Source organism: Dermacentor variabilis, chromosome 2 (assembly GCF_050947875.1).
Source record: "Dermacentor variabilis isolate Ectoservices chromosome 2, ASM5094787v1, whole genome shotgun sequence".
In the NCBI taxonomy this organism is placed as follows: domain Eukaryota; kingdom Metazoa; phylum Arthropoda; class Arachnida; order Ixodida; family Ixodidae; genus Dermacentor; species Dermacentor variabilis.
The window spans coordinates 71757333-71771303 of record NC_134569.1 but is presented as its reverse complement, the minus strand read 5'-3'; the positions used below and the strand labels follow the sequence as shown (position 1 = coordinate 71771303).

General features: G+C 51.1%; 1 protein-coding gene across 3 annotated transcripts in view; it reads right to left on the bottom strand.

The window, feature by feature from the left end:
* Window positions 1–367: 367 nt before the first annotated feature.
* The window catches only part of LOC142572077 (A disintegrin and metalloproteinase with thrombospondin motifs 7-like), a 135148-nt gene continuing 121544 nt past the window's right edge, over window positions 368–13971 (bottom strand). For all 3 annotated transcript variants that reach the window (XM_075680900.1, XM_075680901.1, XM_075680902.1), the window contains one exon: window positions 368–1501. In XM_075680900.1, coding sequence (XP_075537015.1) covers window positions 1343–1501 — 159 coding nt within the window. In that variant the 3' untranslated portion in view covers window positions 368–1342. The remainder of the gene's footprint in view (window positions 1502–13971) is intronic.

Sequence of the window (13971 nt, the reverse complement as noted above, 5' to 3'; positions counted from 1 at the left end):
GACAACACAAAGAAAAACGAAAGCTCCGCAAACCGGTTTCAACTGAACTACTGTTCTCCCCTCTTCCTGCCGACTTATTTGTTGATTATGGTCAAGGTCGCGCTCGGTACGATTCAGAATGCGCGCGATTTCTCCGTACTTAATATACCCACCTTTCCTCGTGAAGGTCCGACGATATGCGTGCGGAATCCGCAGGTGTGTCGCAACCCGCGCGAGCGCGCGCGCGGCGCCCTTTGCGAGGATCGCGCGAAAGCCGCAGCAGCTGTGTTTTGCGAGTTACATCAACAATGCGACACGCAGGCATTCTCTCGAGTCGCAAGACGTCAACCGATGTGCTTATTAGTTCGAAGAAGACATCTGGAACAGGTCGAGAAACGTTGCCATTTTATATATATATAAATATACAAAGGGAGGTAAACGCACCACGCGTGCTCTCGAACATAGCTGTCGCAACTGCGACTTTTCTTCTTTTTCATCAAGTCGTTTGCTATAACCTGAAAAAAAAAAATGCTGCAACGCAGCAACAAACATTGAACGTTTCAAAAGGAGTCACAGGTACAAGGTATGTACTTCGCTGTACCATAAGCAATAACGTCCACCACCCGGTACATGAGGGTGGCTCCTTCGGTGGACAGTCGGGTGAAGGGGTTGCGAAGGCCCAATAATGCCAGGCGCAATACTATTTGGCATTGGTGGTGTGTCACTATCGCCAACAGACGAAAAAGCAAGTGGGGGAGGAGGTGGGGGCGTGAGCGGAGAGGGTGCTTGGTGAGAAATGGAACGTGAGCAACGGCGATGACGGACGGGGGTGATGCGCTAGGAGAGGGTAAGGGGTTGGATTTGGCGGGCGTTCTCGTTTGCATTGGTGACGCTTTTTTTATATTATGTAAAGGATAAAAGAAATACGGGAAGAGGCTGGATGAAGAATCGGTCACCGCACTCGCAACGGTCCACGAACTCTTGGAAACTCGCTGCACGGACTCGCTCGCTCCTTATACAGATGCACACACTTGGGTGGTACAATGTATAGCACTTTTAAGGTCACGTGCACAGCGAAATTGGTGTGCTATACTTCCGAAAAGAGAGAGAGAGGGACACGCCACAGTATCTGCATCTGATGGTAAATGGTGTTAACGCGCTGGCACTTTTGGTACCAACGACGGGCGCGGACGGCGTTCCACAACAATCCGACTGCACGTTGAATCATAAAAACCACGAAATCACACGGGTGCAGGCGGCGGCAACGCAGCAGCCCACGGTGGACAGCCGGCAAATGCCCGAGGGCTAGGTGGGACAACAGGGCATCGAAAACTCCCGAATCGGGATCCGTCCGCCGTCTTCTCTAAGGTACTAGCCGCGTTGATGAACCGGGCGTTGAGTCGTGGCATGGCCCACGGTTGCAGGCGCTCGAGTTGGAAGGTCTTCGCGCCGGGTCGCACCGGTCGCGCAGCGGGCAGCTGACTTCACGCTGTCGCGTGCCCGGTCCGCACCTCACTGAACACTGAAAAATCACAGAGAAAAAGAAAGACGGGTAGGGCGAAGGGAGGGGGGTTAATCAGAGTTACGACTTCAAAGTGTCACAAAAAGGAAACGCTCAATTTGTTTATACTTACGATATCATTTCAAAACTATAGTTTCGTTAATTTCGCGGTACGCGGTTCATTACTAGCAGACAAAATAAAAGCCGGACTTCCATTATTATTTTTTTTTTCATTTCGCGCCGAAACCACAGGGCTGGTACGTCACTTTGACGTCATGATACACTGGTTCGCTTCACTCCCGAGATGGCTGCAGTCGCCAAACGCGAGCGCAGCCAGAAATAACGCGCATAACATTTCTTTTTCATTCTTTCTTTCTTTCCTTTTCTTTCTTCCTTTTATTTTTTTGACACCGACGTCATCACGCTTAGCGTTACTGCTAGACTACGTCAGCAATTTTTACTTTGCGTCATTGTCACCATAATGCCTATGACGCCAGGGCCAGCATTTAGAGATCAGCGTTAGCATTCTGTTTGACAAACTTCACAGTTGCTGAGTTTTATCCTTTTAAGTGCGAGAGGCGCGTGTTAGATCTTTTACAACTTCGAAAAATGTCGCGGCACTCCCAAGGTAAAGGAGAATTCGTCATCTATCTATCTATCTATCTATCTATCTATCTATCTATCTATCTATCTATCTATCTATCTATCTATCTATCTATTCATTCATTCATTCATTTGCACTGAAGGAGAACGCACGTTCTCCTGTGTAGAATTCATGTGAACTATGCTGGACTAACAATATGTCCACTCTCAATGACGGCCTCAGTGATGAGTACTTTCATCGTTTTTCTCAATACGGCGCTTTGGTCACTTTTTTTTTGTTTGGTTATGGGAATTCATCATGCGTTTTCTGTGTTCATTTTCTTTTTGTTCTTTTTTAACATGGGTAGGACATTAGACAATATAATAACAAAAGCTTGGTGGCGCCACCCACTACCCCGTTCCAAAGGGGACGCTCATAGCAACCACCCATCCATCCATCCATGTCATGAGCAAGCGTTAAAAGGGTCGCGCTTCTTGCTCTTCGGATCGAGCCGCATAGCCGTTGGGCGCTTGCGGGCGATGAGCATAATGGCGGAGTCGGCGCAGCGTTCATGGCGCGCGCGGTAAACGCAGGTGGCTTAACATAGGCGTATCTATTAGGGGGGCAAGGAGGGCACTTGCCCCCCCCCTTTCATAAGTTGGGGGGGGGGGCAAAATATGCCATTTGCTCCGCCCTTTCCCCCCCACACACACTTTTGCAAACGGGCACTGGCACTTTCGGCTGCACGCTGGAAAGTCCATTAAAACTGCGGCTGAAGCTAAATTTTCTTTCTTAGTAGAGTGACCCCATAAGTAATGCTTTTCTTTGCCACGCATATCCTTGCTTGGACAACGCTTGTCTTTTGTCCCTTCTCGGGACGCCCTGTAGCGGACGATGTGCGGGATTCGCCATATACGCTCGCGTTGCGAATAACGCCTGGCGCTGGGCAATTCCCGCCCTAATGAACCGTCAGCTTGCACAACTTGCCTCATGACCAGTTTTTGGGGCCGCGATATCCGAATTCTAAAACACAATCAGTTTGTTGCATTTAATCTGAGGGTGAGGGGAAGTACGGATAAAGTATAATCAGCCGCACCCAACGACTGGTGTGCCTTACGCCATGAAATCGTTCAATTATCAAATGCTGTAACTATTTAATCTCTATTCGTTGCAGCGTTGCAGTCTTAGTATCTTATCACCGTCAAAAATCTAATCAAACCTCTTACAGGTATAACTGTCGAATTTCATTGCAAATATGAAGAAAAAACAAATTATGGGGTTTTACTTGCCAAAACCACTTTCTGATTATGAGGCAGGGATTATGCGAAGGCAGGGATGTTAACCGGAAATGCGTCTGGTTGGCTGCCCTACTCTGGGGGACGGGAGAGAGGTAATATAAAAACGATACAGAGGGAGGGGAGGGGGAGGAAAGCTGAGGTGAGCTGGCGCACGCACACGGAGGGCCTGAGTGTGTCAAAAGCCAAAAGCGTGGCAGTTTGGGCGAGTTGGTATGTCATAACTGTTTAAGGCTAGTAGCGCCGCTCAGGACGAGCAAAAAAGGACAGAGGTAGGGGTAATCAAAGGGAGCGGAAAACAGGGTGAGCGCTAACTTCCAACTGAGGTTTATTTCGTGACACAAGACTACTTATACATTCGCAAACCATGTGACATCAACAAAGAAAACCAAGCAAGAAAACCGATAGCAACCAGGTGGCAACACATTCATACAGCCTGTGGCTGCAGTCGGAGATACGCCAATTCACTTCTTGATAATGATAATGAGGGTGAGCTAACACATGCATGGCCCAGACCAATGATAGCCTTTGCTTCGATGATTTCTCTTGTGAGCTGATTACGACTGCGACCAAGAATGACGCATTCCTCTAAGATAGGTTCGCAACCACACGTTTTGCAGCAATGCCTCTCTTGCCATTCTAAGTTGGTGAAGAGAGGCATTGCTAACCTTTGCCTTAATAATGCTCTGAAAAAGTCGTGCCACCATAGTGTTTCGTCTAGCTTTGCCTCTCAGTGCGAACGGCTTTCGCAGGCTGGTTATCCCGTGTCCCTACAAGTGTCAATAGCAGAACGAATTCTTAGACAGTGTAGAAAAGACAACCAGCACGCAGATAATCCTGTAACTACTCGGGGTAGGACTAGCGTCATCCCTTATATTCACACCGTCTCACATAATCTTAAGAAAATCGCCCAGCGATCGAACGTTCGTGTAGTATTTTCTGCCCCCAATAAGCTCATGAGGATTTGCAAACTCACGAATTCGAATAAGGTAGCTCCTCTTTCCTGCGACAAGAACCACAAAAATAAGTTTGTTAATTGCGCACATTGTGTTGTTTATTCTTTTCCACTCAAGTGCGGAAAACGTTACGTTGGACAAACTGGCCGATGCCTGAATGACAGGCTGCGCGAGCATGGTTACAATGCCAAGAATTGTATTACAGCTGGGGGGTTTCTCGCGCAGCACTGCAAAACGTGTGGTTGCGAACCTATCTTAGAGGAATGCGTCATTCTTGGTCGCAGTCGTAATCAGCTCACAAGAGAAATCATCGAAGCAAAGGCTATCATTGGTCTGGGCCATGCATGTGTTAGCTCACCCTCATTATCATTATCAAGAAGTGAATTGGCGTATCTCCGACTGCAGCCACAGGCTGTATGAATGTGTTGCCACCTGGTTGCTATCGGTTTTCTTGCTTGGTTTTCTTTGTTGATGTCACATGGTTTGCGAATGTATAAGTAGTCTTGTGTCACGAAATAAACCTCAGTTGGAAGTTAGCGCTCACCCTGTTTTCCGCTCCCTTTGATTACCCCTACCTCTGTCCTTTTTTGCTCGTCCTGAGCGGCGCTACTAGCCTTAAACAGTTGTGTAAAAAGCGTTTACATAGGCCAGTCGCCCTCATATACGCCTGAAGACACCCTTCTTTCCTCCGGCTTGACCGGGCGCAAATTGCAAAGAATGCTCCGGTATCCAGTAGCCCGAGCTCATGCACCCGATGCGTTGCGCCGCAGAATTGTCGGCTACAGCTCTATCAACACCCCACGAAATAATTGCACGAATGTGCGGGCTAAAAAATTTAATTCGCGAAATGGTCGCTCAACTACTCGCCTTAGCGGAACGTTTCATGTGGGGTGCGCTCATGCTGTGCGTTCATGCTGGGAGCAGGAGTCGCTAAACATACAGTGCGGCGTTGCAATAATGGGTCCCTTTTCCGTTCAGAACGCGCAGTGAAGACGAACAGAGACAGCAGCAAGAGGGCGTTCAACCAGCGCGCCCGGTGCTCGCGTTTACGGCGAAGCGTTCGTTGAGAGCGACGTTGCCTAAGTGGGGCCGTTAAAAGTCGCGAATGGGATTCTCTGGATCGTCTTCAGACTCGGTTCGGCCGAAGAGTTTGGCGGCGTATGACTCGACAGGCTGTAGTCGCGGGCCCACCGTGATGTCCGGCTCGCTTTTACTTCCCCTCTCCCGCTCGCTCCGAGAAGCCGCTGGGAAACCTGCCGTTGTGTTTCACGCTTTCCTTCTTACCCTCGAAAGTTTCAGAAAACTGTTGTTGTTGTCTGACTTCATGTCACAAGTACAGTGTCTGTATCAGCTGCACAGAATTTTATAAAAGAAACGTGAATTTTGTAAGGATATTTCCCGATCGAGATTCTATGAAGTTATGTCTTTCTGTGATTACTAGGAACTCGGTAGCGCGAAAAATATGGCAGATAAGTAATAACCATATCCTTAATAATCCCGTAATTAGTACCTATAGAGGAAGCACTTCAATTCGAGAATTGAGGACTCAAAATCACATTATTAACTCAACAAAAGCTTGTTAAACAAAATCGTTTTGGGTGCTACAACGTACAGTACTTTGGCACTGCGGGCGGCGCCCAGTATATGGCAGCAGCGAAAGAAATATGAAATAGTGGACCAGCGACGTTGATCCCTTAATCCTCTCCATTGCGAGTGCAGACCAACAGTAGTGCAAGCTTTCGCTGGCACGGGCTTCACCGCGGCCTTTTCTTTCTTTTTTTATGGTGACGCCAAGAATCGACGCGAAGCGTGCGCTATTCTGTTCCCAATCTTGCGGTGGTACCGCAGCTCGGATAATCCCGTTTGTCCGTATAGCAGCAAATGAAAACAAGGCTTTATTGATCAGAATGAAGAGAACTCGTAATTGTTATAGCATTGGCGCCCGCGCAGCGGGGAGGCAGGTAGCGTTTTCTAATAGGGTGGGGAAATCAGCGTCACTGACAATTTAATTTTTGTTTTCGTTCAGGGCTGCCCACAGACAAAATACTGCGTGCCATAGTACCTACGACGATTTTTGTGAAGTTGTTGTTGGGCGAGATATGAATGTCGGGCTTCAATTTTGCAAATGCAATATTGCCGCTAAAATTGGTAATTAAAACTTTATTATAAAGATATTTTTTGTTACTTGTGACGTGAGTCGTATTTTCACGATGCAGCATTTGTATTGGCTGCCAAGCCTTACAATCTGACAGAAGATGTGCACATGGGCTTATCACACGCTATCAGTGCAGCACCCTGTGTTATTTGGCGCAGGAAAAACAGCGTGTATATTTGCTGCATTCGCGATCTCTGGGAAAGAAAGCGAAGGAGAGGGGGACCCGGAGAACGTGCGGAAATTGTTGAACCCGGAAATTGTCGATATCCTCGCCTTCCTCGACTACATAAGGGGGGGGGGGGGTGACAGAGGACCTATGGGCCCCGGGTGCCAGACGACCTAGCTACACCACTGACGGCCTCGTCCCGACTGAGTGCCGGGTGGGGAGGCGGCATTGTCCGTCGAGCTAAGCGGTAACACTTGGTTACTTCGGCATAACTGGTCAATCTGTCCTTGGTTTCGAACCACCACACGGAACGGTCACTCTCGGTGGCGCGGAAAGTAGGCGCTCGCGCCGCCGAATGGGCCGTCTCGTTGTGGTTCGGTGAGGATGCACACCCGTTCGGCGTGCGCCGGCAACCACTTGATACGGACGGCGCTGCCGCAGTCTTGAAGTTGGAGCTTGCCGATGATGGCGGCCGCCGGCGCGCATATTCGCCCCTTGGCAAAGTTGCGCACGGCATTGCTCGAGTCGCTGAGCACGGTGCGACACTCGGCCTCGGTGATCGCCAGAGCGATGGCAACCTCCTCAGCGTCTGTAGCGTTCGTGCAACGCACGCTTGCTGCCGTTGTTCTGGTGCCGGTAGCCGCCGCAACGACCACTGCCGCGAAGCCTTCCCGCTTGTATTCCGCTGCGTCCACATACCGGGCGTGCGGGTCTTGGGCGTGTTGTTCGGTGAGGGCCAAGGCTCGCGCCTGCCGCCGTTCTTGGTTGTTGTTGCGTTTCGCCTGCGACACGTGGTTTTGCCGGCGCGACTGCGGCGGGGCGGCAGACATTTTGGCCCGATCGTCGTCGCCGCAACACTCATCGCCAGGTGTTTCCAGGCGCGACTGCGGCGATGCGACCGCCTAGGGATCATCCTCGCATTCCAGTCATTGTGCCCGAAACAGGCGATGCCAAAGCAGGGATCTCATTCCAGTCATTGTGCCCGAAACAGGCGATGCCAAAGCAGGGATCTCGTTCCAGTCATTGTGCCCGAAACAGGCGATGCCAAAGCAGGGACCATCCTCTCATTACAGTCATTGTGTCCGACCGGCAGCGCCACGACAGGGTGCTACGAGATCGTGCTCGACATGGTGCTACGGCATCGCTACGACAGTGTGCGTCACCATTAGCCCATTGTACATTCACGTGCTCGTCTTTTGAGGGGTTCCTTCTTGCCCTCAACTGCGAGAGTATAAAAACAGCTGCCCCCGGACGCAAAAGGGAGGACTCCGATTTCTTCTGTTGAGTGAAGTGCTCTCCCGTCTCTCTACTTCGGTCAAACCTGACCGCCAACTCTTTGCGATGTTAAAATAAACAAGTTGTTTCGTTGTTACCAGTCGACTCATGCTTTGCCGGGACCTTCGGATGCTTCCAGTTGTACCCCAGGCCGCCAGGCCAACGCTACCCTTGGGGCTTGCGACCCAGGTACAACCACGGGCGTCAGCGCCGAGTTCCCAACAGATCGTACCAGCAGTCCGGATCCCAAACATCTGGTGGCAGCGGTGGGATTCGAACCCACGCCCCCGAAGAGACTGGTGAGGAGAGGTCAAAAAGACAGGAGCGCGAACTTAAAGAACAGAAAGAAAAAGAAGAGCGTGAACTTAAAGAACAGAAAGAAAAAGAAGAGCGCGAACACGCTTTGGAAATGAAGCGTCTCGAGGTAGAGATGGAACGCGCTCGTAATGGAAGTCAGGCACACGGTGCAGGAGAACGAGTATTGTTCAAAATGACTGACCTGATGCGGCCGTTTAAGCTTGGAGAGGACATTGGTTTGTTCCTGGTTAACTTTGAGCGAACGTGCGAGAAGCAGGGGTTCTCTCGGGAAACGTGGCCACAGCGCTTGCTCACTTTGTTACCCGGCGAGGCGGCCGACGTAGTCGCTCGCTTGGATAGAGAGGAGGCAGAGGATTTCGACAAAGTAAAATCGAGTCTGCTAAAAAAGTACCGGCTGTCTGCGGAGGCGTTCCGTCGAAAGTTTCGGGAAAATGAGAAAGGCAAAAGTGAGTCATATACAGAGTTTGCGTATAGGCTTATGTCGAACATGCAGGAGTGGCTCAAAGAAGAGAAAGCGTTTGGTGACCACGATAAAGTTCTGCAGTGTTTCGGGCTAGAACAGTTTTATAGTCGGTTACCGGAGAACGTGCGATACTGGGTCTTGGATAGGCCAGACGTTTGTACGGTGGCTAGAGCCGCTGAGCTAGCCGAGGAGTTTGTGACGCGTCGGGCTCGCGGAGCTAAGGATGGTCAAAAGGGTGAATTTGGCTCGAAGTTCGAGAGGCCGAAGTTCACACCCATGAGAGCAAAGGGGAACACGCGTAGTGCGGATGCGAGTGGAAGCAGTGCGACCGAACCTAAGGAGACGGCGGCAGCCGAAGCCGAACGCAGAAAGCGGTTCGAGATGAGGCGAGCGGGCGTTTGTTATACGTGCCAGAAGCCGGGTCACTTTTCGGCGCAGTGTCCGGAAACAACACCAAAAGTTGTGTTTTTTTCAATAAGCAGCACTGACGAGAACATGAAGCTTCTCGAGCCTTACATGCGAGACCTCCTCGTGAACGGGAAAGAGTGCCGAGTGCTTCGCGATTCCGCAGCTACGATGGATGTAGTTCACCCATCTTACGTAGAACCCCATATGTTCACGGGCGAGTGCGCGTGGATCAAGCAAGCCGTGGAAGCTCATAGCGTGTGTCTGCCGGTAGCAAAAGTGCTTATTGAAGGACCTTTCGGAGCGCTTGAGACGGAGGCGGCAGTGTCATCTATGCTGCCCCCCCAGTACCCGTACCTATTTTCAAACAGGTCCGATCACTTCCTGCGCGAGAAGGGGCTTTTGTTTGGTGAAGCTAGTGTTCAGGCCTTAACCAGATCGAAGGTTCGGGAGCTCGCTGCAAAGGCGGTAGTTGCGGGGCCGACGTTATCAAACAACGAAAAAGGGTCAGAGGCGCAGCAAGCTGATATTCCGAGCACGCCCGAACTGAATAAACTTGAGTCTGTAACGTTAAAGGCGCCAGATACTGGAGAGGAAACGCCCGACGCGGGAAAGTTAGAAGAGCTATCTACTGATTTGCTCATCGCGCCTACGTCAGACGGACTTGATAGGTTGCTAAAAGTCAGCCGGACGGCTTTGATAGCCGAGCAAAAAAAGGATGGCAGCCTGGAAAACGTGCGCTGCAATGTCAAGGAAGGTATCGCCAGGAAAACTGCGCGTTTTGTGGAAAGAGGTGGAGTCCTGTACCGGAAGTATCTAGACCGCAGAGGAGTGGAGTTCGATCAGCTGATCGTGCCTCAATGCTATCGTCAGGATCTGTTGCGCTTGTCACACGGGGGTTCGTGGTCCGGACACCTAGGAGTTAAGAAAACTAAGGACCGTCTCTTGCAAGAGTACTATTGGCCAGGGTGTTTTCGGGACGCAGACCATTTCGTGAGGACATGTGACACTTGTCAGCGGGTGGGCAAACCAGGGGACAAATCGAGGGCGCCGTTGAAATTGGTACCTATCATTACGGAGCCTTTTAGACGGCTCGTTATTGATACTGTGGGACCTCTGCCGGTAACAGCCACGGGGTACAGACACATTTTGACTGTGATCTGCCCAGCGACAAAGTTCCCTGAAGCAGTGCCGCTTAAAGAACTCAGCTCAGTTGAGATAGTTAATGCACTACTGTCCATATTTGCGCGAGTTGGTTTTCCTGCAGAAATTCAATCAGATCAGGGCACAGTGTTTACTAGCGCTTTGACGACAACTTTTCTCGAAAGGTGTGGGGTAAAGCTGTTACACAGCTCAGTGTACCACCCACAGTCGAATTCCGTTGAGAAGCTCCACTCCGTCATGAAGCGCGTGTTGAGAGCCTTGTGTTTTGAACATCAAACTGACTGGGAGCTGTGTCTGCCTGGGGTGATGTTTGCTTTAAGGACCGCGCCGCATGCAGCTACGGGGTTTTCGCCAGCTGAACTGGTGTACGGTCGCTCGCTTCGGTCTCCGCTTCGCATGCTTCGAGAATCATGGGAAGGTAGGGGCGACGACCCAGTCGTGGTGGAGTACGTGCTTAAGCTCCTCGAACGCTTAAGAAGGGCACAGGAGTTGTCAGGTGAAGCAATGACAAAGGCCCAGCAGAGGGCCAAGGTTTATTATGATCGGACAGCCAGGGCCCGTCGTTTTGAGGTTGGCGATGAGGTCATGATATTGCGCACATCGCTAAACAACAAACTAGACGTGCAGTGGGAGGGCCCAGCACGAATTGTTCAGAAACTGTCGGACGTTAACTACGTGGTAAGTCTGCCAGGAAAGCGGAAAGCACAGCAATTTTACCACTGTAATCTGCTCAAACCTTATAGACAAAGGGAAGCAGTGGTGTGCATGATGATAAACGTTCCTGAAGAGCTTCCGGTCGAGCTTCCGGGACTAGGCTCAGTGACGAACAGGGAAGACACCGGTCAAGTCATTAGTGACCTTATCAGTAAAGCACCGCTGTCGCCTGAGCAGAAAACCGAACTACACCAGCTATTACAAGAGTTTCAAGGTCTGTTCTCTGAGAGGCCTGGTAGGACTTCTGTACTTACTCATGATATAGAACTTACCTCCACAGAGCCAGTACGATCCAAGGCGTATCGGGTGTCACCCCGCCAGAGCGATATTATGGAGGCTGAGGTAAAGAAAATGCTACAGCTCGGTGTTATTGAGGCAGGTGAGAGTGATTATACCTCCCCTTTGATTTTAGTTGAGGTACCGGGCAAGGAACCTCGTCCTTGCGTCGACTACCGCAGGCTTAATTCCATCACTAAGGATCAAATTTATCCGATCCCTAACATCGAGGAGCGCCTTGAGAAAGTTAGTAGCGCTCAGTTTATTTCCACCCTAGATCTTGTCAGGGGTTATTGGCAGGTTCCACTTACAGAAGAGGCTAGTAGGTATGCGGCGTTCATTTCACCAATGGGAACATTCCGTCCTAAAGTGTTGAGTTTTGGTTTGAAGAACGCGCCATACTGTTTTTCAAGTCTCATGGATAAAGTGTTGCGGGGACAGCAAGAATTCGCTTTACCGTATCTAGACGACGTAGCGATATTCTCCGCATCCTGGTCTGAGCATATGGCACACTTGCGGGCAGTGCTAACCCGCCTGCGCGAAGCGGGCTTGACAGTCAAGGCTCCTAAGTGCCAGATAGCACAGGCCGAGGTTGTCTACCTCGGTCACGTGATTGGTCAGGGTCGTCGCCGCCCCTCTGAAATAAAAGTGGCCGCTGTGCGAGACTTTCCGCAACCGCGCACAAAGACCGATATTCGGTCGTTCTTAGGTGTCGCCGGCTACTATCAGAGGTACATCCCTAGGTACTCTGATATCGCGGCTCCCCTGACGGATGCTCTAAGAAAGACAGAGCCTCAAACAGTCGTCTGGGACGAGACAAAGGAAAGAGCTTTTAGCGCCCTAAAGAGTGCCCTAACAAGCCAGCCTGTGCTACGATCGCCAGACTATACAAAAGGGTTCATTGTTCAGTGCGATGCTAGTGAGCGAGGCATGGGCGTTGTACTGTGCCAACGGGAAAATGGAGAAGTAGAACACCCCGTCCTGTATGCTAGTCGTAAGCTGACCAGTCGTGAGCAGGCGTATAGCGCCACCGAGAAAGAGTGTGCGTGTCTCGTGTGGGCCGTTCAGAAATTGTCATGCTATCTAGCCGGCTCGAGGTTTATCATTGAGACGGATCACTGCCCTCTCCAATGGCTGCAGACCATCTCTCCCAAAAATGGCCGCCTCCTGCGCTGGAGCCTCGCTTTACAACAATATTCCTTTGAGGTGCGTTACAAAAAGGGGAGTCTCAACGGTAACGCCGATGGCTTAAGTCGAAGCCCCTAACGTAGGAATCAGCCTCAAAATTGTTTGTTACTGATGTTTTTTTTCCTGAGGCAGGATTTTTTTTAACATATTGCTTTTGTTTAGTGTTTCAAAGTGATGATATGCTTTCTAGTGCAAGTTTTCAATTTGTGGACGCGTTCTGAGTGATGCTAGACTACTGTAAGGAACTAGGCAGTGGTATAAAAAGGGGAAAGAGCCTGGCAGGGCTTAGTGAGGGTTGTGCCGTGCTTGCTGACTGAGCGGTTGAGTTTCAGCGTAGTTCTAACGCTTGCCGGGAACGAGAACAAAAATGTGAACTCTCCCGAAGTCACTTTGCAGTGTCCCGTGCGAACCTGAACGAGAGAACGAGGCCTTCTCTGTGCGCTGCGCTCAAGAAACGTCGAGGGACGCCCGACTTCGGTTATGAGCATCATCGAGCGACATCCCTCCGGACAGCGGATGCAGTCCCCTGTCCATCGGGATCTCCTTCCCCCGGCGGGGCGGTCTGTTGCGTTTCGCCTGCGACACGTGGTTTTGCCGGCGCGACTGCGGCGGGGCGGCAGACATTTTGGCCCGATCGTCGTCGCCGCAACACTCATCGCCAGGTGTTTCCAGGCGCGACTGCGGCGATGCGACCGCCTAGGGATCATCCTCGCATTCCAGTCATTGTGCCCGAAACAGGCGATGCCAAAGCAGGGATCTCATTCCAGTCATTGTGCCCGAAACAGGCGATGCCAAAGCAGGGATCTCGTTCCAGTCATTGTGCCCGAAACAGGCGATGCCAAAGCAGGGACCATCCTCTCATTACAGTCATTGTGTCCGACCGGCAGCGCCACGACAGGGTGCTACGAGATCGTGCTCGACATGGTGCTACGGCATCGCTACGACAGTGTGCGTCACCATTAGCCCATTGTACATTCACGTGCTCGTCTTTTGAGGGGTTCCTTCTTGCCCTCAACTGCGAGAGTATAAAAACAGCTGCCCCCGGACGCAAAAGGGAGGGCTCCGATTTCTTCTGTTGAGTGAAGTGCTCTCCCGTCTCTCTACTTCGGTCAAACCTGACCGCCAACTCTTTGCGATGTTAAAATAAACAAGTTGTTTCGTTGTTACCAGTCGACTCATGCTTTGCCGGGACCTTCGGATGCTTCCAGTTGTACCCCAGGCCGCCAGGCCAACGCTACCCTTGGGGCTTGCGACCCAGGTACAACCACGGGCATCAGCGCCGAGTTCCCAACAGATCGTACCAGCAGTCCGGATCCCAAACATTGTACTCTGGGTGCATGTTCTTCGGGATGGGGGTCCACGTAAATGTGGGCCCGCGCCTCATCTGTGATCTTGCACGGTTGCTGGCTGGGAGCTTGGGGGTTGTAACCCAGGGACGTCAGTATACTGCGGTCCGTCTTGGTGGTAGAGAGGCGCTCGAATTGCGCGGTGAGCTGCGCCTCGGCTATTTCTTCTAGGGTGTTATGGACGCCG